The sequence below is a fragment of the Neofelis nebulosa genome, chromosome 7 (assembly GCF_028018385.1).
Source record: "Neofelis nebulosa isolate mNeoNeb1 chromosome 7, mNeoNeb1.pri, whole genome shotgun sequence".
Taxonomy (NCBI): domain Eukaryota; kingdom Metazoa; phylum Chordata; class Mammalia; order Carnivora; family Felidae; genus Neofelis; species Neofelis nebulosa.
In genome coordinates this window covers 126,332,199-126,352,788 of record NC_080788.1, presented here as the reverse complement: position 1 = coordinate 126,352,788, position 20,590 = coordinate 126,332,199, and the positions used below count along the sequence as shown (strand labels likewise).

At 36.0% G+C, this 20,590-nt stretch overlaps 1 protein-coding gene across 7 annotated transcripts in view; it reads left to right on the top strand.

Moving 5' to 3' along the window:
- Window positions 1–20,590, top strand: part of CEP128 (centrosomal protein 128) — a 385,845-nt gene that overhangs the window by 31,839 nt on the left and 333,416 nt on the right. For all 7 annotated transcript variants that reach the window (XR_009264662.1, XM_058739903.1, XM_058739906.1 and 4 more), the window contains 3 exons: window positions 817–935; window positions 3,852–3,943; window positions 7,664–7,736. Coding sequence is in view for 6 of the 7 variants with exons in the window: in XM_058739903.1 (XP_058595886.1) it covers window positions 817–935; window positions 3,852–3,943; window positions 7,664–7,736 (284 nt within the window). In the remaining variant the exon portion in view is untranslated. The remainder of the gene's footprint in view (window positions 1–816; window positions 936–3,851; window positions 3,944–7,663; window positions 7,737–20,590) is intronic.

Below are 20,590 nucleotides of genomic sequence, written 5' to 3'. Positions count from 1 at the left end.
CGTAGACCACATAGGGTTTTACCTGACAAAACTTGAATTTAATTGTCTGCTTCTAATCAAAAGCAACACACAAATAGGATTTACTGTGTGTTATACTTTCTCGATTAGAAGTCTTGTCCCAGCTTCACAGTTTTTCAAAGTCTGATTAAGAAATATCCTATGACACTTGTTAAAAACAGGTGAATTTTATCTTTGGTGTGCAGCTAGATTTCAATGGCTAGATTAAAGCTGATAACACTTGGTTTGCCTGTAGTTAATCCTACTTAATAACTTTCCTACAGCACTGAGATCACATATGAATAGAAAAGTATGCAGTGAAGAGAGGTGATTTAGATAGAAGTGAATATTAGCAACTTGCATTGTTAATAATGCTATTGATCATGATAATAAGGATTAAAAATTGGACACAACCAGCTAATCTTTTTTATGTAGTTTTTATTGATTTTTAAACTATGTTCAGATTTTAGATTACTTTGTTGGAAAAATTCTGTTTTATTGGTATTAAGTTATGTTTTAGAGAGAGAAGTTATTTTTATTTTCCAATTTATTATTTTTAAAAGAATATATTGCTTATTTGAAAAGTATAGCAAATTAGAACTTTTGATATTTTCTATTTCTGTGTTATTTCTGTTGCTCATTTTATCTGCTTTAAGAACAAGATGAGTGCCACTTTGTGGCCTTAGCAAGATACTTGGGAAATAGTCTGGGTTAGGGCGTGTGTATATATCCATGACTGATGTATATTTTCTGAGCAAAATTTTACACGTTTCTTCTCCTACATGTTTTTATTCTCTCCTTTTTGTTTCATCTCTAAAGAGAGCTACCGTTTTCCACCTACCTCACCTCTCAAGGACTATGGGGATCAGCAGGGGAGTAAACGAATTAGGTCCAGAACTGGTGTCCGATTTGTTCGGGAGACTGACGACATGGGCCAGGTACTTTGTACTAGTCTGTAATCTGCTTTTATCTTTTTTTTTTTTTTTTCTTTTCTTTTTAAACCAAGTAAACTATCTTATTTTCAGTGTACTAATTATCATTTATTTTGTACTTTGTTCTGGAGGATTATGTTTTGTAGAATATTTAAAAATGAGTTTAGTTTTGGACAATGTTTTATTTCCTTGTTCAGGTGGCTCATTCTTCGGTAAGCCCTGCTAAGTCAGCTACTTTCTATTTTGCTAATTTTGGTTTAGTGTAAACAAGTTAGTCCTTGTGTGGTTAACCTATTGATTTTTTTCATTGGTGTTTTTCTGATTGTTGAATCATTGGTGGAGTTACTTAATTAGAAGCAAGAAATTTCATACTCTTTCCATGTATTTCATGTATTCAGTAAAGATTTTGGAAGTATTCATTCTAAGGACATATATCTTTTTCTGCTTCTTTAAGCTTCCATACAAGAGCCGAAAAAATGTTTCTTGTTGCTTTGTGTAGCTAAATTAATTAGACAAAAGCTAGAGGATGTTGCTGACTTTGAGGTTTTTGTTTTGGTGGTTTCAGGATTGCAGCCTCAGAGCTTGTCAGGATACTCACCTGTAGCTTTTGCTTGTTACAGATTAAGATAGAGATAACAGAACCAAGTGCATGAGATGTCCCCTTGTAGAAACTTTACTGTGTGAGTTTTGGTTTTTTTTGGTAGGTGCAACTTACTAGCGTGTATTGTATGATTAAGCCTAGAGCAGAGAACAATATCCTAACGTTGTTCATTTACTTTTCCATTCTGTTTATTTAGTGCCATTGTTCTGGGACAGTGCTTGTGCTTGGGAATAGAGATAAGCAAAGACCTTGTGTTTTTGTGGAGTTTGTAATCTAAGGGGAGGGGCTAGATATTAAATAAGTACACAGATGCATCCATAATTGTGAGCTGAGATGCATGCTGAACAGTAAGCATAGGGTCAGGGGAGTGTGTGGTAGAGGGACTTGCTCCAGGCAGGGAAGGCTTCTTGAAGAAAGGCTGAGCTGAAATCTGAAAGTTGAGTGAGTCATTTTGGGTAGAACAAATACCTTGATAGGAAGGAAGCTAACACCTAGGGCAACTTAAAGGCCATGTGGCTGAAGAAGTATGAAGGACCAAGACTATGCATAGTCTTTGTAAGGGGATAACAATTATTTTGAAAAGATCCTTCCACCTCTAGTATAGAAAATGAAATCAGTGTGGGCAATCCAGTTAAGAGGATATTGCTGTGTTGTGGGTGTGAGATGGTGGTTACTTGGATTAGGATAAATGGAGTTGGAGAGAAGGTAGGGTAGACTTAAAAGCTATTTGGTAGGTAAAATGAAAGGTCTTGAAGATCAGATGACCATTTGGGGAGGGGGAGAATGATTATAAAGGAGGGGTCAAGGATGAGTCCTAGGATTCTGGTTTGCAAAACTGGAAAATCATTGCAAAACCTAAGTGAATGGTCTGCTCTTCATCCACTGTATTACCTCCACTCCTTTTTAATTGTTCTTCCTTATTTTAAGTCTCTTTTCTTAAGATGACCTTTAGCTCCATGTGATAGTGTACTGTCTTATTTATTAAAAAAATTAAGTTTGTTTATTTTGAGAGAGCAAGTGGGGTAGGGGCAGAGAGAGAGACAAGGGAGAGAGAGAATCCCAAGCACCGATGGTGCAGAGCCTGATGCAAGGCTCAAACTCACATACTGTGAGATATTGACCTGGGTTGAAATCAAGAGTTGGATGCTTAACCAACTGAGCCACTCAGGCGCCCAGACGGTGTGTTTTCCGTAATGCTCTGCACATCATTTGTCATTTGTTTGCATGTCTATATCCCATGTTAAATTCTGAACCCCTTATTTCCTACCACAGTTGCTGGCACTGATTAGTTGCTCAATGTACATTTGTTGAAATGGATTGATTTGTTGTTTCTGCAAATCTCTATAACTTAAATATTTTTTTATTGTAAATTATAGTATACAGATACATATATGGTATACATATTTACAATTAAAAGTACAATAATGTAAATGAAAATCTATGTAACCACCATCCAGGCCAAGAATCCAAGCATTATTATACCCCTAAAGCCTCTTTTACACTTCCCCTTTCCCCAGGGCTATCAACTATCCTGACTTTTATAATAACCATTCTCTTGCTTAAAAAAAAAAAAAAAAAAATTATAATACATCTTGTTTAGTATTCCCTGTGTGTAAACTTTATACAAATAGAATAATACTGTATATCTTCTTCTGCTTTTTTTCAATTGATGTTATGTTTTTGACATTATAGCCTTACTAATGTGTACTTAGGTTTGATCATTTCATTTTTATTGCTGTGTTATACTCCACTGGGAGAACATATCACAATTTATATATGTTCCGTTCTTAATGGACTTTGTGTTTGTTTTCAGCGTTTTCATTGTGAACAGTGCTGCTCCAAACATTCTTGTACATGGTTCCTGGTGCATGTGGGCAAGAGTTTCTCTGCAGCATGGGTTGGCATACGATGGCATGTGGTCCAGTTGAATAGGGTTCTTTTGTAATACTGCCACCCATGCTCCTTTGTTTATGGCTACTTCTGTGCTAAAATGACAGTGTTGACTAATTTTGACAGAGTTAATATATCCTGAAAGCCTGAAATATTTACTATTGTACCCTTTACAAGAAAAGTTTACCGACCTCTTTTTTGAGGGGGGAGGGGGTATCTAAAAGGACTGGAATTAGTATACTATAGAGGATGTGATGGTTAATGTTATATATAACTTTTTAAAAGTTGCTTTTCTTTGGAAAAATGTTTCAGAATAGACATTTTGTTTTATTAACATGAAATTTGGGCATTACAGCAAAAAGTAAGCTCTTCCTCTTCATGGAAGAATTAAACAGAATCCTAAATGGATAACTATGTTTTGCTTTTACTAGTTTCATGCTTTTCATCAGTCCCTCCGAGACCTCAGCAGTGAACAAGTTCGGCTTGGAGACGATTTCAATCGGGAATTTGCCAGAAGAAGCCGGTAAAAGCAGAATATGGTTTTTGTTGGAGGCATAAGTTATTAGAAGAACATAATAAGCTCTGTAATTGATATGTTTGCATGAATTCAAAAACAGTGCTGTTTTTATACCAGTATTTTAAAATTTATTAATAGAACAGTTTAAAATCCTTTGAATTTAGAATGTATTGTGACTCAGTGTTAGACAAATTAAATTCATATTTTTAAAAACATGTTAACTTACTGCACTGGAGTACTGCCATTATGGAGAGATACATTGTGAGACCTTAGCAAAGAGGTTGATTTGCAAATAGTTGGAGAGAGACAGAGAGAGAAACAGAGATGGAGACCAGATCACCAACAGTGAAGCTTAAAAAAAAAAAAAAAAAAAAAAAGCATAGTTTGGAATTTGTCAACATGAGCCATTGTAGAATCCAGTATTTTAGCTTTCAGTTGAAATCTTCAAAAGTGAGTAGTTTATATTGGCCAGCTCTGCAGTTTTGTCAATTTTATGTAGTGCCCAGCAAGTATCACTTTATTTAAAATTTCCTCACTGTCTTTTCATTTTCATCATTAGCAGTGACAGTTGGCTTTCATTTGGAGGCCATATTTTTACAGGAAACCAAAGTCTTTATCCTTCTCTAGAGTCAGTGTCTAGAGTGACTCTCTAGAGTTCTCTAGAGCAGCGATGGGGGAACAACAAAGCTGAATTGAAATTTGTTTACCAAGTTCACTTGCTAACTCCCATTCCATCTAACAAAATCATTCCATACACCAGTTTTTTGTTGCTGTCTTAAAAAGGGTCAAAGCTATAAATGTTAAATATGTGATTATCAACTGTACTCTGTATAACTTACCTGCTTTTAAATGAGGAACATAGGAAATTTAGTAATAAGAATTAAAGACCTTACTATTACTACTATTAGTAGTTAATATTATGGAACACTTACTTCTTGCCAGATTTAGATTTAATTCTTATAACAACCCTAATGAGGTAATCATCATTTTTTCCATTTTTTGGATGTGGAAAAGGGTAGAGAGATGAAGTAATTCAGCTTGTTGGAGTTCAAATGGGGTATGTGGTAGAGTCAGGATTCAGGTATAGGCATTACGGCCCCAGAGTGTCTGCTCTTTACCACTTACAGCACCCTGTGGTTCAAGATCATTTTCATATATAAAGAAATTAGGTTCCTGAATTTTGAGCTGTATTATGGAGTTGTATTGTCATTCTTTTAAACCAGTATTTGTTAGTTAACTTAAAACTAGGTATTTATTTTTGACAAGTTGATAAAATAAGCAAAATGGTGTCAACATTCTAGTATAGTCTGTTCTTGGATTGCTTTATTGTGTAGCTTTTACACATTTGAAGAAAAGGTACAAATTAAGCACTAGGAACATGAATTTCAGGAATTTGTCCTGTTGGAAGACCCAGGAGAAATTGCAGGTTTGATTTCGTTAATTGGTTTCAGTGGTCATTTGGATGTGCAGTGGTAGACTGGGGATCTTCTGATCCATGAGCTGGTACCATCTGGTAATAGTTTGTGTGATCCAGAGGCATGTGTGAGGCAGAGAAACTTTATTTAAGCCAAACTAGAAGTCAAGATTCTTGTGAAATTGGTGACTTAACTTTCTTGTGAATAGATGAGGAAGATATCCGAATCCAATTCTGCTTTACTTGTACCACAAATTCTTAATTTACGTTTATAAAAATACTGGGTAAGAGTTGCTAGGTTAAATGTAGGTTTCTCTGTGATTCAGAAAGATTGATATTTAATGACTAATTTTTCATTTTTTTTTGATATTTATTGCAAAAGGTATATGAATAATGAATGTACTGGAAAGAAAGCTTTTAGAAAGCATTAATAAAGTTTAACTCAGAACTCACTTTGGATGCCATGTGGAAAATTGATTTGAGAAGGGCAAGTTAGGAAACTGTTGCATTAGCATGTGAGAGATGATTGCTTGACCATGATTCTGGCAAGGAGGAGATGGACACAGATATGTTTAAGACAGGTTTTTGGAGACTGAAGAAACAGGATATGGCAGTAGATTGGATATGGGGGGGTAAAGAGAATAAACCAAGGATGACTCCCAGATGTCTGATTTGAGTAGCTGGGTAGATGGTAATTCCACTTCCTGAGATACAGAAGACTGGTAGGGATATACCAGGTCTAGAGGTTAAGAGTTTGGCCTTGGGTATGTTAGGTGTGAGATATTTGTGAGACATCCAGATGTAATATACGCGGCTAGATGTTTACTCTGGAGCTTAAAGGAAAAGTCTCTGTTAGAGATACAAATTTAAGAGTGGTGAGCATACAGGAGTGGTATTTGAAAATGGGTAATATCTAGCAGCTTTATGGAGAGTATCAAGGACAGGGCTTAGTGCCAAAAAGTTTCAGTATTAGAAGTCTCATATACACAAAAGAGGTGGCTTGAGAAGGAACAGCTAGTGAGATGTGGGAAGTCCAGTGGTACAAAGAACCACAAAGCCAAGAAAGAGGTGCAAGTAAATTTTCAGAGATTTAAAGACTTAGAATATTTACCTTTAGGATAACTTCTTTCTGAGTAAATTACCTAAGAACACATAAGTAAAGTAAAATGGTAACCAAGAAAAAGTAAGATACAGGTGATGAGAAATAATAAAACTAATCCAGAGATTTGGTGAAAGCAGTCCCCAGAATGGTAACCATGTAGCAAATCCAGGAAATATTCACTCTAAATTAGAGTAGGAAGTAGGTGTCCTTTGAGAAGAATGTAATCCACAAGAATAGAGTTGATTCTTAATAGGTGATTCTGTAAGAAGTCAGAGAAAAATATTAATAATGTGATACATAAGGGCCATATAAGGCCAAAAGATAATAAGAAACTCTAGAAAAAACCAAAAGCACAAGACTGTTAACAATGTAGGTATGAAGCTGATGAAAATGGAAACATGATAGGACATAACCAAAAGCATCAATTCTTTATGATGGAATAGTTCATAAGAGGTATAAATATATTACGTAAGTTACATAGGTAACCAGTAGAAAAACTAAAAATAGTAATGAATGTATCTGAAATTGGAGAGGGGTATCAGTGAACTAAATATTTCAAAACAGAGAGTTAATTGAAAGTGTCTAGAGATGAAAATGGCGGAGTTAACCAGCAAAAGAATGAAGCGTGGAAGTGGTTGAGCATGGGTGCCAGTGGCGAGTGGAAGCAGAGTTAAGGAGGTGTGAGAGAGGACGGGCTTTGGTTTTATTTGTAATTCTTTCAGTGCTGTTTCATTATTTATCATGTATGTTATTAATCTGTTAGGAAAAAAGGTAATAGGGAGGTAAGTTGATGAGGACGGACTTTGTACAGCACACACTGATGTAATTTGGTTACGGATTGCTAGAGAGGATTTGAGATCACATTTAGTCCTCCCCCCATTTCCTTTCTTCTTAATTTAAAATGAGACATATCGTAACCTACTTGTTTATTGAAGGTAATGGTCCAGTGTAGCGCTTGTTCTCAAAGTGTAATTCCCAAATCAGCACCATCAGCATCAACTTGGAATTTGTAGAAATGCACGTTCTTGGATCCCATTGCAGATCTACTGATTCAGCAGTCTGTCTTAATAAGTCCTCCAGGTATTTCATATGTTTGCTAAGATTTAGGAACCGCTGCAGTAGAATATTATGTAATAACATGTTGTATATTTCACTGTCTGTGTATATTTTTTCAAACAGCCAACTTAAAATATTTTTTTTTTTTGCCTAGGTCGGATGCTGAAACAAAAAGGGCTTTGGAAGAATTAGCTGAAAAACTTAACGAAGCCCAAAAGCAAGAAGTGGTGAGAACTGTTAGTTTATAAAACAAATTTCATACACAGATGTTAGAGTGGTGGGCCTGGTTGTAATCGCGCTGAAGTTTAGTAGATCTTAACTTTTTGGATGATGCACGCCATTTTATCTAAATTATGTTCTTGTACTTCTTATAAAATGTTCATGAATTTGGGGTGTTTAAGATTAAAATATTTACAATGGTAATATATTAGAGATTGAATTATTATTTGTCTAATTTTTAGAGTTTCCTTATGAATATTCAAAAGATATTTTAAATTTCACTGACCCAGTGATTATATGGCTTTTCTTAAATGATGTTTTAGAAATACGGAATTTTTTGATAGGGACTCTGTAGCACTCCTCATTAAGTATTTTCATTTCACTTAGGTGTGTAATCGGTTGCTGCAAAGACTTCTAATTCTCGAGTTTTATTTTCTCAAACTCAGATTGTTGAGAGTCGTCATTCAGGGGTTTCTTTTAATCAACCCACTGTTGGTGGAATTGAAGTGAAATATGAAGTACATACAGTGTCTGTTTCTTTGCATCATCAGTTGTTTGTTTTAGGAGAAAAAAAAATCAATAGAAATTGTCCTTAAACTTGGAAACATATCAACTTAAGGAGCGATGTGTATTTATTCATATCCCATAGCACCTTTTGTTTTTTCAAGACCAGGAATGGTAGCAGAATTTTTTTCCTTAACATGTTTTATTCAAACGGAAAGTATATTAGCAGATATTTTTTTTCTGCAGTTTTTATTATGTTTATAGATCCTTACACAGATATGTTGAGTTTATTTTAGAATTTGAATTTATTGCCTGCATATGCTAAGAGACGGATATACTCTGTTTTCAAAGAGATCAACTTAGTTACTCTTTTTGCAGTGAAATTTGCCCATTTCAAAAATTTGAGTAAACATCTGGCCATATGAAAAGTACATTCTTCTTGTGCTCTTGGTGCTGATTTCTTTGCGAAGCACCCCAGAGAGGTGAAGATATTATGTGTATCTTCTGTTGAAATAGACAAGATCTTCACAGTTAGTGCGTGTTGATATGGCATTTGATGTGTGATTGGAATATGGGATATTTCTTTTTTTACATGAAGTCTTAGATTTTTCCAGGCATTACCGAGATTTAAATTGTGCCAGTCTAAAATACCTCAACTATCGCACTTCAAAAAAAAAAAAAAAAGTATTTTCTCATATTAACAGACTGGTGCCTTTCTTAGTTAATTGCAGTGGTTTACACAGCAAGAAATCTATGCCATTGTCTGATTTTCATACTGTCTAAACAGGAGTGGAATGCACACACTTTTAAGAATGTAGCTTCAAGATCCTCTGTAGCTTAATAAATGATCTTCTGGCTTTTCTCCTATATTCTAGAATGGAACCCATCACCTGACAGTGGAACCTGCTGAAGTGTCATCTTTTTTTTTTTTTTTAATTTTTAATTTTCTAAATTTGGAGGTATAATTTACTTACAGAAAAGTACATATATTATTGTAAAACTAAATGAATTATTACAAGGTGAACAGGCCCATTTTAACCACCACCCAGATCTAGAAATAGAACACTACCACTGTGCAAGAAGCCTCCTTATTCTCCATCCCAGTCACTAATTTCTCCTTCTTTTTCAAAGATGACCACTCTTGTGACTTTTTAATACCATTGGTAAATTTTGCCTGTTTTAAATATTTTACATAAATGGAATTATACAGGGTGTGTTTTTTATGTCTGTTTTTGCTAATCTTGCTAATCATATACTTGTAGTTTGTTCATTTTTATTGCTCTTTGGCATTCCATTGTATGGATTTACCACAACGTATTTTAACATTTTATGATGGATATTTGAATTAATTCAAATTTTGGGCTATTACAAAGAAGGCTGCCATGAGTAATCTTATTTATTATTTTAGTGCACATGTATGTGCAGTTCTGTTAGTATGTAATGTGGAGTGCAATTTCTAGGTGTCTTCAAATTTAGTAGATACTGATAAACAGGTTTCCAAAGTGGTTATGTTAATTTACACTCCCACTAGCAATGTAGGAAAATTCATGTTGCTTTTTATCCTTTCCAATATTTGGTATTAGTCTTTAAATAATAGCCATTATGATAGGTGTGCATAGTGTCTCATCATGGTTTTAATTTGCATTTTTATGATTACTAGATGATGAGCATTTTTTACATTTTGTTTTTTCCAGAGTTTCTAATTTCTTACTGAATTGCCTAGTAATAATCTACTCCATTCTTGTGGTCATTGGCAATTTCTTTTTTGAAATACTGGTTCACTTCTTTTGTCCCCCTTTTTTTATTGGCTTCCTTGTATTTTTGTTATTGACTTGTGGGAGGTCTTTATATATTTTGTATATGAGCACAATGTCAGTTATATGTATTTCAGTGTTATCTCCAATAGTCTTCAGCCTCTCATTCTCTTAACTCTCCCTTCATGGAGTCTTCTGTTAAAATAATCTAGTTCAGTTTTCTATCTTTTCTTTTGTGGTTAGTTGTTTTTTTTTTTTTTTTTTTTTTTTAAATCTGTTTAAGAAATTGTTCCCTATCTTCAGAACATGAAAATATTTTCTTATGTAATGTTCTAGAAGCTTATTGTTTCAACTTTTACATAAAGACTTAGTATGTACTTGGAATTGGTAAGTTGTTCAAGGTGTGAAGTAGGGATCATACACTTTTTTATGAATATCTATTGATGCAGTTTCATTTATTTTTTATTTATTTATTTATTATTATTTTTTTTAATTTTTGTTAAATTTATTTATTTTTGAGACAGAGAGAGACAGAGCATGAACGGGGGAGGGTCAGAGAGAGAGGGAGACACAGAATCTGAAACAGGCTCCAGGCTCTGAGCTGTCAGCACAGAGTCCGACGTGGGGCTTGAACTCACGACCGCAAGATCATGACCTGATTTGAAGTCGGATGCTTAACTGACTGAGCCACCCAGGCGCCCCCAGTTTCATTTATTGAAAGAATCAGCCCTTTGTTACTACTTTACAGTCCTGTCTTGGTCATACACCAAATGTTCACATTTGCAGGCTTCTGTTTCTGGACTTGTATTTGATCCTGTGGTTCATTTGTCTATTCCAGTGCCCATATCACATGGTCTTGATTACTGTTGCTTAATGATAAGTTGTGCTATAGTAGAGTTAGTCTTTTTTGTTTGTTTTTATTAAATATAATTTATTGTCAAGTTAGCTAACATACAGTGTATGCGGTGTGCTCTTGGCTTTGGGAGTATATTCCCATGATTCATCGCTTACATACAATACCCACTGCCTATCCCAACAAGTGCCCTCCTCAATGCCCATCACCCATTTCCCCCTCTTCTGTCCCTCCCATAAACTCTCAGTTTGTTCTCTGTATCTAAGAGTCTGTTATGGTTTGCCTCCCTCTCTCTTTGAAACTATTTTTTTCCCTTCCCTTCCCCTATGGTCTTCTAAGTTTCTCAAGTTCCATATGTGAGTGAAAACATATGATATCTGTCCTTGTCTGACTTATTTCACTTAGCATAATACCCTCCAGTTCTATTCATGTTGCAAATGTCAAGATTTCATTCTTTCTCATTGTCAAGTAGTAAGTAAACCATTGTATGTATAAACCATATCTTCTTTATCTGTAAGTTGATGGACATTTGGACTCTTTCCATTATTTGGCTATTGTGGAAACCATTGCTGTAAACATAGGGGTTCATGTACCCCTATGAATCAGCACTTGTGCACCCTTTGAATAAATTCCTAGTAGTGCCATTGCTGGGTTGTAGGATAATTCTATTTTTAATTGAGGAACCTCTACACTGTTTTCCAGCGTGGCTGCACCAGTTTGCATTCCCTCCAACAGTGCAATTGGATTCCCATTTTTCCACATCCTTGCCAACATCCGTTGTATCCTGAGTTGTTAATTTTAGCCACTCTGATCAGTATTATGTGTTATCCCAATGTAGTTTTGATTTGTATTTCCTGATGATGAACAATGTTGAGCATCTTTTCATGTGTCAGCCATTTGGATGTCTTCTTTGGAAAAGTGTCTATTCATGTCTTCTGCCCATTTCTTCACTGGATTGTTTTTCGGGTGTTGAGTTTGTAAGTTCTTTATAGATTTTGGATACTAACCCTTTATCCGATATGTCATTTGCAAATATCTTCTCCCATTCTGTCGGTTGTCTCTTAGTTTTGTTGATTGTTTCCTTTGCATTGCAGAAGCTTTTTATCTTGATGAGATTCCAGTAGTTCATTTTTGCTTTTATTTCCCTTGCCTTCGGAGATGTGTTGAGTAAGAAGTTGTTGCGGCTGAGGTCAAAAAGGTTGTTGCCTGTTTTCTCCTGTAGTGTTTTGATGGTTTCCTGTCTCATGTTTAGGTCTTTCATACATTTTGAGTTTAGTTTAATGTATGGTGTAAGAAAGTGATCCACGTTCATTCTTCTGCATGTTGCTGTCCAGTTCTCTCAGTACTGTTTGCTAAAGAGACTGTCTTTTTTTCCATTAGATACTCTTTCCTGTTTTTTCAAAGATCAGTTGGCCACACATTTGTGGGTCCAATTCTGGGTTCTATTCCATTGGTCTGTGTGTCTGTTTTTGTGCCAGTACCATACTGTCTTGATGATTACGGCTTCGTAGTAGAGGCTAAAGTCTGGGATTGTGATGCCTCCCATTTTGGTTTTCTTTTTCAACATTACTTTGGCTATTCGGAGTCTTTTGTGGTTCCATACAAATTTTAGGATTGTTTGTTCTGCTCTGAGAGGAATGCTGGTGCAATTTTGATTGGGATTGCATTGAATGTGTAGATTGCTTTGGGTAGTATTGACATTTTAACAATATTTATTCTTCCAATCCATGAGCATGGAATGTTTTTCCATTTCTTTGTGTCTTCAAATTCTTTCATAAATTTTCTATAGTTTTCAGCATACAGATCTTTTACATCTTTGGTTAGGTTTATTCCTAGGTATTTTATGGTTTTGGGTGCAATTGTAGATGGGATTGATTCCCTGATACCTCTTTTTGTTGCTTCATTATTGGTGTATAGAAATGCAATTGATTTCTGTACATTGATTTTGTATCCTACAACTTTGCCAAATTCATGGATCAGTTCTAGCAGCTTTTTGATGGAATCTTTCAGGTTTTCCATGTAGAGTATCATGTCATCTGTGAAGAGTGAAAGTTTGACTTCTTCTTTGCCAGTTTGGATGCCTTTTATTTCATTTTGTTGTCTGATTGCTGAGGCTAGGACTTCCAACACTGTGTTAAACAGCAGTGGGGAGAGTAGACATCCCTGTCATGTTCCTGATCTTGGGAAAAGCTCTCAGTTTTTCCCCATTGAGGATGATATTAGCTGTCAGCTTTTCACATATGGCTTTTATGATGTTAAGGTATGTTCCTTCTATCCCGACTTTCTTGAGTTTTTATTAAGAAAGGATGCTGTATTTTGTCAAATGCTTTTTCTGCATCTATTGACAGGATCTATGACAGGATCATATGGTTCTTATCCTTTCTTTTGTTAATATGATGTATCACATTGATTGTTTTGCGAATATGGAACCAGCCCTGCAATCCAGGAATGAATCCCACTCAACCATGGTGAATAATTCTTATACTGTTGAATTCGATTTGCTACTATCGTGTTGAGGATTTTTGCATCCATGTTCATCAGGGATATTGGCCTATAATTCTCCTTTTTAGTGGAGTCTCTGTCTAGTTTGGGAATCAAGGTAATGCTGGCTTCATAGAATGAGTCTGGAAGCTTTCCTTCCATTTATTTATTTATTTGTGGATTTTGGGAACAGCTTGAGAAGGATAAGTCTTAACTCTGTTTTAAATGTCTGGTAGAATTCCCTGGGAAGCCATCTGGCCCAGAACTCTTATTTGTTGGGAGATTTTTGATAACTGATTCAATTTCTTTGCTGGTGATGTGTCTGTTCAAATTTTTTATTTCTTCTCATTTGAGTTTTGGTAGTGTATGGGTGTCTAGGAATTTGTCTATTTTGTCCAAGTTGTCCAGTTTGTTGGCATATAATTTTTTGTAGTATTCTCTAATAATTGTTTGTATTTCTGTGGTGTTGGTTGTGATCTCTTCTTTTTCATTTGTGATTTTATCTATTGGCGTTCTCTCTTTTCTTTTTGAGACGCCTGGCTAGGTGTTTATCAATTTTGTTAATTCTTTCAAAAAACCAGCTCTTAGATTTATTGATCTGTGCTGTTTTTTTGTTTTTTTTGTTTTTTTTTGTTTTTTTGAATTCTATATTGTTTATTTCTGCTCTAATCTTTATTATTTTTCTTCTTCTGGCTTTTTATTTTTTGTCTGGTTTTTTTTTTTTTTTTTTTTTTTTTTGCTATTCTTTTTCTAGTTCCTTTAGGTGAATGATTAGGTTTTGTATTTGTGATTTTTCTTGTTACTTGAAGATAGGCCCAAATTGCCTCCTAGGACTGCCTTTGCTGCATCCCAAAGGGTTTGGACTGTCGTGTTTTCATTTTCATTTGCTTCCATATATTTTTAAATTTCTTTAATTGCCTGGTTGGCCCATTCATTCTTTAGTAGGATGTTCTTTAACCTTCATGCATTTGGAGGCTTTCCAGATTTTTCTTGTGGTTGATTTCAAGTTTCTGAAAATGTGTATCGTATGATCTCAATTCTTTTATATTTATTGGGGGCTGTTTTGTAATCCAATATGTGATCTCTCTTGGAGAATATTCCATGTGCAGTGCATTCTTTTCCAGTGAGAAGAATGTGTATTCTGCTTTTGGATGAAAAGTTCTGAATATATCTGTCAAATCCATCTGGACAGTGGTCCAAGGCCATTGTTTCATTATTGATTTTCTTCCTAGATGATCTGTTCATTGCTATAGTAGAGTATTCAAGTCACCTGCAATTACTGTATTCTTATCAATAAGATTGCTTTGTTTGTGATTATTTGATTTATGTATTTGGGTGCTTTCATATGGGGGACATAAACATTTACAGTTGTTAGTTCTTGATGGATAGACCCCGTAATTATGATATAATGCCTGTCTTCATCTCGTTATAGCCTTTAGTTTAAAATCTAGTTTGTCTGATAGAAGTATGGCTACTCCAGTTTTCTTTTGACTTCCAGTAGCATGATAGATGGTTCTATATCCCCTCACTTGTAATCTGAAGGTGTCCTCAGGTCTAAAATGAATCTCTTGTAGACAGCATATAGATGGATCTTGTTTTTTTGTTTTTTTGTTTTTTATCCATTCTGATATCCTATGTCTTGATTCGGGCATTTAGTCCATTTCCATTCAGACTGATTTTGAAAGATATGGATTTAGTGTCACTGTGTTATCTGTAGGTTTCATGTTTGTGGTGATGTCTCTGGTCCTTTGTAGTCTTTGCAGCATTCCACTCACAGAGGCCCCCTTAGGATATCTTGTAGGGCTGGTTTAGTGGTCATGAACTCTTTCAGTTTTTGTTTGTCTGGGAAAGACTTTATCTCTCCTTCTATTCTGAATGACAGTCTTGCTGGATAAAGGATTCTTAGCTGCATATTTTTCCTATTCAGCACGTGGAATGTTTCCTGCCACTGCTTTCTGGCCTGCCAAGTTTCAGTAGACAGGTCTGCTACTATCCTTATGTATCTACCCCCTTTGTAGGTTAAGCCCGCTTGTCCCTCGCTGCTTTCAGAATTCTCTCTTTATCTTTTGTTTTATTATTTTTTTAATGTTTATATATTTTTGAAAGAGAGAGAGACAGAGTGTGAGCAGGTGAGGGACAGAGAGAAGGGAGACACAGAATTGTAGCAGACTCCAGGCTCTGAGTTGTCAGCACAGAGCCCAATGCGGGGCTCAAACTCACGAACTGCGAGATCATAACCTGAGCTGAAGTTGGATGCTTATCTGACTGAGCCATCCAGCCACCCAAGAATTCTCTCTTTATCTTTGTATTTTGCCAGTTTCACTGTGATATGCTGTGGTGAAGACCTTTTCTTGTTGAATCTGATGGCAGTTCTCTGTACCTCCTGGATTTGGATGTCTGCTTCCTTCCCCAGATTATGGAAATTCTCAGCTATAATTTGTTCAAGTAAACCTTCTGCCTCTTTCTCCTCTTCTGGAACTCCTATGATACAGATATTACTACGTTTCATTGAATCACTTAATTTTCTAATTCTCCCCTTGTGGTCTAGTATTTTCTTATCTTTTTGTCAGCTTCATCATTTTCTGTATTTTATCTTCTGTTTCATTTATTGTCCCCTCTGCTTCCTCCATCCTTGCTGTCACTGCATCTAGTTTATTTTGCACCTCATTTGCACCTCATTTACAACATTTCTTAATTCATTGTGACTGTATCTTATCTCCTTGATCTCTGCAGCAGTAGATTCTCTGCTGTCTTCTATGCTGTTTGCAAGCCCAGCTATTATTCTTATGACTGTTTTTCTAAATTCTTGATCAGATATATTGTTTATATTTGTTTTGAACAATCCTCTAACTGTCATTTCTTCCTGGAATTTCTTTTGAGGAGAATTCTTTTGTCATGTTACCTAGTTTCCTGTCCTTTATATGTTTTAATAACTTGTTATGTGTCCTGTACCTGTGAGCACTACCATATTCAAAAAAGGTCATATACTGTCCTGGGACTGGCCCTTCAGGAGGTGTTTTTGGAGTGTGTTGCATGCTCTCTGTTGTGAGTCTGGTTGCTTTATCTCCCTATTCGTAGTGGTGGTTTGGACCTTCCACCAGGTGTGCTTTGATTTGTGCGTTGAAGAAACCCTGGAAAAAATTTAAAAAGGAGAGGGTGGTGGAAGAAGCCTTATCCCATACAAAGAGAGAAATGACAGGGGTGGGGAAAAAGAAAAGAAAAAAAAAAAGTGACCAGGCAGAAAATCAGAGAAACTATATGGCTTAATCCCGAGAGAGACAGGAAAATAGAGAAGAAGGAGATATGAAAGAGATGTAAAAAGAATAGATTAAAAATGTCTGCTTAAAGAAACCAACAATCAGAGAAGGGAAGAAATGAGAGGAAGAAAAGGAAGAAAAAATGTATATATAAAATAAGAATTGACCAAGAATCAAATCAGAAAATGCAAAATTGGAGAACTGATACCTGATGGTGCCTTGGAACCGGTGGCTGCCTTGGTCTGGAGGAGGGGCTGTCTGGTTCCTCAGAGCCCATCCTGCTCCGGTAAATACACAGTTATCAGGCAGGGAGGGGTGGGGTTTGGTGTAGGTGGGTCCGGCCTCCACTGGGAGGCCGCTGTCCTGTTCCCTAAAGCCTCACCTTGTTGGTGATGGGGAGAAAAACGATGACAACCTAGTTTCTCCTCCCCAGACCAGGTGTCTCAAACCACTCTGTTCAGGCTGTCCTCACAGTGTTGCGTGGGCGTGAACCCGGTTTGTCCCGCTCCACTGTCTCCCGCGCCTCCCAGCGCTCTGCTGGGATTCAAACCCCCATGTCTTAAAGGATCCCACTCTGCCCTGGTTCCAGGGTAGTATCATTCTGCCCAGCCAGCCAACAAAGGGCCTCTGGCTGGCAGGTGCCTGCTGGGTCTTTTGTCCTTGGAATGGCTATATACCTTCTTCCTACAGCATTCAAGGGAAGGAACTGCTCTCTCCTACTTCGCCTCTGAGCTCACTACCCAGCCAGGGGCTGGCTCTGCCTTCCCCCTAGACACACATAAAGGGTGGCAGGCTCCAATCTGCCAGTTGAGGAAGACTCACGACCCTGGATCATGTTAGAAATTGGTTCTTTCTCTGTTTTTTTCTGTTCCCCGGTCCATGGTTTTTCTCTTGTCCAAATACAATCCTACACTTCCACAGCCTCTCTTGCTCTTCCTTTTGTCTCCACAGAAACGGATCCCTCCCCTCCTTGCCTCCCCACCTATTTTATCTTTCCCAATTCGCAGTCACACACCTTTGGCCTGACAAGTTGTCACGTGGGCCCCTGGAGATGTTTCTGTCACTCTGTAACCAGGATTCCTGGAATTCCAAGTCTTCTGGCCTCAATACTGCTGTGCTGATGGATGAGGGAAATTCAGGTCCCCCTACTTCTCTGCCATGTTGACTCCTCTCTCTTAGAGTTAGTCTTTTTACTTTGTTCTTCAAGTTTATTTTGTGTAATTTTTACTCTGCATTTCTGCATACATTTTAGAATCAGCATGTGAAATTTTAAAAACCTGGGATCTTGATTAGATTTCATTGTGTCTATAGGTCAACTTAGCACTGAAATGTTTACAATGTGAGTTTTCCAGTTCATGAACATAGCAAATCCTTCCATTGCTATATTATAGTGTTTAATCTAGAGGTCTTATGTCTTATACATAATTTTTAAGATTTGCTTTTTGACTTTGATATTTTTATGACACTATAGAGTGTCACTTAATATTAAAAAAATTAACAATCTTTGTCTTTTATTTGGAGGATTTACCCTATTACATTTATGTAAATATTCATTTAATTTATATAAATCTACCATATTATGTTTCCTTTCAGTTGGTTTCACCTGTATTTTTCTTTTTTTACATTTTTTTCTTGTGTCCTTTGGATTTATTAGTTTTCTTTAAAAATTTTTTTTTTTAAAGTTTATTTACTTTGAGAGAAAGAGAGAAAGCGTGAGTCAGGGAAGGGCAGAGAGAAAGGGAGAGAGAGAGAATCCCAAGCAGGCTCCACACTGCCAGTGCAGAGCTTGAACCCATGAACTGTGAGATCATAACCTGAGCTGAAGTCAAACATTTAACTGAGTGTGCCAGGCACCCCAAGTATTCATTTTAAAATTTTTTCCATATTTATTATCTTGACTATTGTACCTTCTTTTGTTATATTTTCATGGTTAATATAGGTATTAAAACATTCACTCTTAATTTATCAAATCTTAATATAAACTAGCACTTCAAGCTTTTTCCAGAAAATACAAGGATCTAAAGAACACCCTAACTCCTTTAACTTGTGTTTCCACTTTCATGTTCTTATTGTCAGTAATTTTCATTCTTTATATAATTGATCCACATAAGACATTACTATTAATGTTTTATACAGTAATATTTACTCTTTAGCAGTCTTCATTTCTTTCTCATTCATTTTTGCATTTTGAGATTCCTTTTCTGCCCTAAGAACATAATTTGAAATTTCCTTTACAGTGAATATATACTTGAAAAAATCCAATATAGAATTTCATTTGGAGTGGGTTCTTTGGTGACAGACCCTCTCTGTATTTGTCTGAAATGTCTTTACTTTCTTTGTTGAAAGAGATTTTCACTGGATATAAAATTTGAAATAGTCCTTTTTCTTTTTTCCCTTGTCTGTATTTTGAAGATATTTTATCATTTCTCAGTTCCATTGTTGCTGTTGACAAGTCAGCTGTGAGTCTTGTTGGTGCTTTTTTTTTAATTTTAATTTTTTTTTTTTACATTTATTTATTTTTTCAGAGACATAGAGAGACAGAGCACAAGTTGGGGAGGGGCAGAGAGAGAAGGAGACACAGAACCCAAAGCAGGCTCCCGGCTCTGAGCTGTTAGCACAGAGCCCGATGCGGGGCTTGAACTCACAAACCGTGAGATCATGACCTAAGCCGAAGTCGGACACTTAACCGACTGAGCCACCCAGGCGCCCCTTGTTGGTGCTTTTTTGATAGTCATATATATTTTTCTCCAATTTGATTTTGAGTTTTTCCTCTTACTCTTTGGTTTTCTGCAATTTTACTATAGTGAGCTTAGTTGTGTTCTTTTGATTTGTACCTATTCCCTTTGTTTCTTAGGTTCATTTTTATAAATTTTTATTCATTGTTTTCATTCTTTATTTTGAATATTTTCTTCTGAACTTTGATATAATTACTTTCTCTTCAGCTTAACCAACTCTATTAATCCACTCACTGCTTATCATGTTTCACTTAGAATTTTCATTTCATCATTTTTAATTTTGTAGTTCTTTGCCAAAATCCTTAATCTATGTATCTGTCTTTCATAACTCCATTGTTAAGATCTTTTTTTTTAAATTTTGTTAATGTTTATTTATTTTTGAGAGAGAGGGAGAGGCAGAGACAGCACAAGCAGGGAAGGGCAGAAAGAGAGAGGGAGACACAGAATTTGAAGCTGTCTCCAGTCTCCAAGCTGTCAGCACAGAGCCCAATGTGGGGCTCGAACTCACAAGCTATGAGATCATGACCTGAGCTGAAGTCAGAGGCTCAACTGACTGAGCCACCCAGGTGGCCCATCCATTGTCTAGATCTTCTAATGGTCTGGTTTTTTTCTGTTCTTTCTCATTTTTCTTGGATTTCGATCACAATTGTTTTTGTGTACTGTTTATTTTTGATCAGTTACTTTTGTTTGACAGAAAATACATTTCATTCTTATTTAAGAATGAATAAATTGATAATTATTGTGTATGAGAGGACATAATTACTTTTTGTTATAGATTAAGAGCTATAGCAATCATGGATTTCCTTGTTATTTTTGCTGAGCTGATTCAGTGTTAAACTTCAGTGCTGGGGTTCAGCTGTTTCTGGTTCACCTTATTGCTAGTGGATAGCTCTTCAGGATTCTAGCCTAAAGGCTGGGTGTGGAGTGGGGGAAGTTTAACCAGGGATCTCCTTCCTTAGAAAAGTACCCAACTCCAGTTTTCCCCCCGTAACTCCACACATTGGTTAAAAACTCTATTTAGCTTCTAAGTGCCACAACTGCTTTTTCTGAAGCAGGCTGATATTTCAGGGAAAAAAGATGGACTAATCTCTCTTACTTTCTTTCTTCTCTTTCATGTTGGTCTCCTATGTCTTCTTTTTTAGCTTTCTAGTGCCTTAAAACTGATTTTTGTTTAAAATATTATTTCTAGTTTTTCAGTTTCTTTTAGTGGAAGGTTTGGTGTAAATTATCTGATCTGTCATTTTTGGAAATGAAACTCTCTGAATGTTTTCATATGTA